Here is a 3,155-nt window from a genome sequence, read left to right as displayed (position 1 = left end):
TGAACCCACCGCGGCGGCGACATCCAACTTGGCTGGGGGGGAGAGACCGAGGCGCTAATCCGCGGGCAGGGCCGCGTAGTAGAATGACAACACATCCTGCGTGGCAAACCTGCGGGCATGTACGGCAGGACGGCAGGCGCGAGCACTGATCTGTGAGGGCAAAGGAGGGATCGGTGCCCTTGTGCGAGCAGTAGCCTCGCGGCAGTGGAGGGGGCTGCAGCGCCTATGGGCGGCAGCAGCCGGGGGGGGCGGCCGTCAGAAGCCTTGTGTACAAGGCGGGGCGGTACCAAAGGGTCTCAGATTTGTGGCGCACGCTGCATGCACACACACGCGCCCGTGTGTCGGCCGGGTGGCGACTGCGGCCAAGCACGCAGCAGTGGTCCCAATGAAGGAGGGGCGGCGAGCTGAGCGGCGCGGCGCTCGTGTGGTTTAGTGCGGGCCGGGGTGTGGCGCGTCCAAGAGGTGGTGCGCACTAGGAATCCCGGCCGACACGCTTGAAGGGTTCCCGTGATGACGTCTGGAGCGGTATGATATTGCCTTCAATCTGTAAAGAGGGGGTGGCATGGCGGCAGGGGTGATTTCGGCTGCACACAGGCTGCATTGGGATCAAGGAGGGGCCAAGCTGGACGGTACAGGAGTCAACGAGCTGTTCGCCCCTTTTGCTGCGACACCCACGGAGCAGGTTGTTGGGTACAAATAGCAGAGCCCATCTCGAATTCCAATCGCGGACCGGACATGCGCACGCGCGTGTGCCCGCGCCACCGCGGCTTGCGGCCCCTTGCGCTCCGTGATCGCCGGCGAGGGGCCGTAGATGGTGAGGGTGCCGCTCTTGACTATGGTTGAAATCCTCCCCGCTGGCCTGGGCCCATGAGAGAGCGCTTGTGAAGCGACGTGCGGGGTGGGGGGGGGGCTGCAGGGCGTGCTCACTGCAGGCAGCTGCGCAGCGGTGCAGGCAAGTGCTGGCTTGCCACTTCGACTAGCTTCGCGTGCACGACATTGAAATATGTCGTCATGTTCGCTCTGCGCAGGTGCGGGCCGAGCGGCGACAGTTGCTGCCAGTGCAGAATTCCGTTTTTGAGGCCGGGAAGCGCGCAGGTCTTATTCACAAGTCAGCAATTTTACACTGTGAGTTTCCATTGTCACGCATGGGCTTGATGGTTTGTAGATCGTGCGGTTGCCCCGGTGTGTAACTCCTGCAGATCACCCGGTGACACAAGACGCGAGGCAGTTGCATAGTTGCCAAAACCGTCGAAAACCTATACGGCATGCCGCCAGACTCACGCCACTACCACCATGCCGATGGTCGGCCTAGTCCAGAAGCAAGCATTCCCACTGTCAGCATCGGTGCGTAATGCCACAGTCAATCGCCTGCTCCTTGACGTCAGCGCATAGAGAAGGCAACTACTGTACATCTGCAGGCGTCACCTTCTGAACATGTATATCAGCATTCCATTGCGGCAAGCTGCGTGTCCGCTCTGCTCATGCTGCCGCCTCAATCCTCAGCGGTGTTGCCGTTGCCCCCAGACACCATACAGGCTGGCCAGAGCAAGTGCACAATGTTTTGCGTTGGGGCACGTTACGTCCCAAGACCAGCTGCTGCTTGAACTCAAATAATCTGAACCTTCGCTGTGCAGTCCCCCTCCCGCCCTAGGCAGGGCCCGGCCCTTGCCCCCTCACCAGCCGAGAACTGCGCTCACACGTTGTGGTCCCGCATGCACTCGGCTTTTCAGCGCTACTGCAACATCACTGACCATGTCAGACGGCGTTTGCACATGCCGGAAGAATGTGGCTTCCGATAATCCAGCCACTTCCTTGTGGCTGGATTTTTTAGGAGGCTGCTGCATGCATGCTGCAGTGGGGAGTGAGGGACTCCCGCTCGGAGCGGCATGCCGCAATTGCCTAGCATTCACCACATACAGACCTGCATGCGGCTGAAACAAGTATACACCGAGATTGAGGCGTGTTCATTGAAGTATTGGGATTTTGTCTTGAGTGTGTGATGTTCGAGAACATTCCCCAGCCGCCCGCTTCTGGCAGCCCGGGACGCTGGTGCAGAATATATCTCTTACATGCCGCATGTACGGTCCTGGCTTCGCCTCATGCGCAGAAGGCCGGGTAAGGGTAGACAGAACGGTAGAGCGGTCAGATTGTTGACGCCCTTGGCCCAGAAATGGCGTTTGGCTTGATCGCATTGAGAAGTGGGGGAAAGCAAAGCCCCGAGCAGCCACATGACACGCACTCCAGGTCAGACCCCCCCCCTAGCCGGCCGGCTGATAAAACAGCATGCAGGGACTGCGTTGCAGTCGCGTGCATATGCATTGCCATATCAGTATTGAACCAAGCATGAAGGGCCGCTGTGCATCGAGCTAGCAAGCACCCACCTCAATTTCAGGCTCCCACTTTATGGGTAGCCAGCAACGGGCACCCCATGACTAGCAGACGGAGCACTTCAAGCCCGTGGCCAGGCAGAAGTCTGCAGCGCCTTGGAACCTCTCGAGGCCCCGCGGCAGGCAGCCCACCAAGCCGGGGTTGTCGTAGAGCCTCAGGTTGGTGATGGGCACCGCGCCCCAGGAGGGGGGAATGCTGCCCTGGAGCTGGTTGTTGCTCAGCCTAAGGTCTCTCAGCGCCTTGAAGGAGCCCCAGGACGCGGGCAGCGGCCCCGTGAAGGCGTTGTTGTACAGCGCCAGGTCCTCCATCGCCGGCCAGGCCATGCCAAAGCCGGGGCTCAGCGTGCCGGTGAGCTTGTTGAAGCTGAGCAGAGGGATGCAGGAGGGGGGACAGAGGGGTGATCAGGCGGTTGCGAGAAGGATAGGGTAGGAGGGGGGATCAGGCTGCGGCTAGGGGTGTGAAAGCTGGGCGCTGGGCTTGGAGGTTGGAGGCTTGAGTGCTGCTGCCGTCGTTCCAAGCCCGACACGGCGCAATGGACCTGCGCGAGTGTCCCCTGTCGCCCGCTCCCCACGTGCCACTGCCCCGCCCTTCCCTGCGCCTTCTAAATAACGGCAAAGTATAGCGAAGAGATATCGGCCTGTATCCATGTCATAGGACACTTCCCGCACCCCAAATTAATCCCCGCTGGCAACAGCCCGTCAGGGGCCGGAGTGTGTGTGTGTGTGTGGGGGGGGGGTGTGGCGTGTTTGTGGGGGTGTGTGTGGGGA

At 61.0% G+C, this 3,155-nt stretch overlaps 1 protein-coding gene across 1 annotated transcript; it reads right to left on the bottom strand.

Annotated features, from left to right (window-relative positions):
* Nucleotides 1–2,448: 2,448 nt before the first annotated feature.
* On the bottom strand, nucleotides 2,449–2,696 carry MNEG_15073 (hypothetical protein; the record flags this gene model as incomplete). The annotated part of the gene is made up of 1 exon (XM_014036456.1): nucleotides 2,449–2,696. A coding segment is annotated over one exon (248 nt), but the record flags the coding sequence as incomplete, so codon positions are not given.
* Between the last annotated feature and the right edge of the window lie 459 nt (nucleotides 2,697–3,155).

The sequence above is a fragment of the Monoraphidium neglectum genome (genome assembly GCF_000611645.1).
Source record: "Monoraphidium neglectum strain SAG 48.87 unplaced genomic scaffold scaffold05004, whole genome shotgun sequence".
In the NCBI taxonomy this organism is placed as follows: domain Eukaryota; kingdom Viridiplantae; phylum Chlorophyta; class Chlorophyceae; order Sphaeropleales; family Selenastraceae; genus Monoraphidium; species Monoraphidium neglectum.
This window is presented reverse-complemented; position numbering and strand designations above follow the sequence as displayed.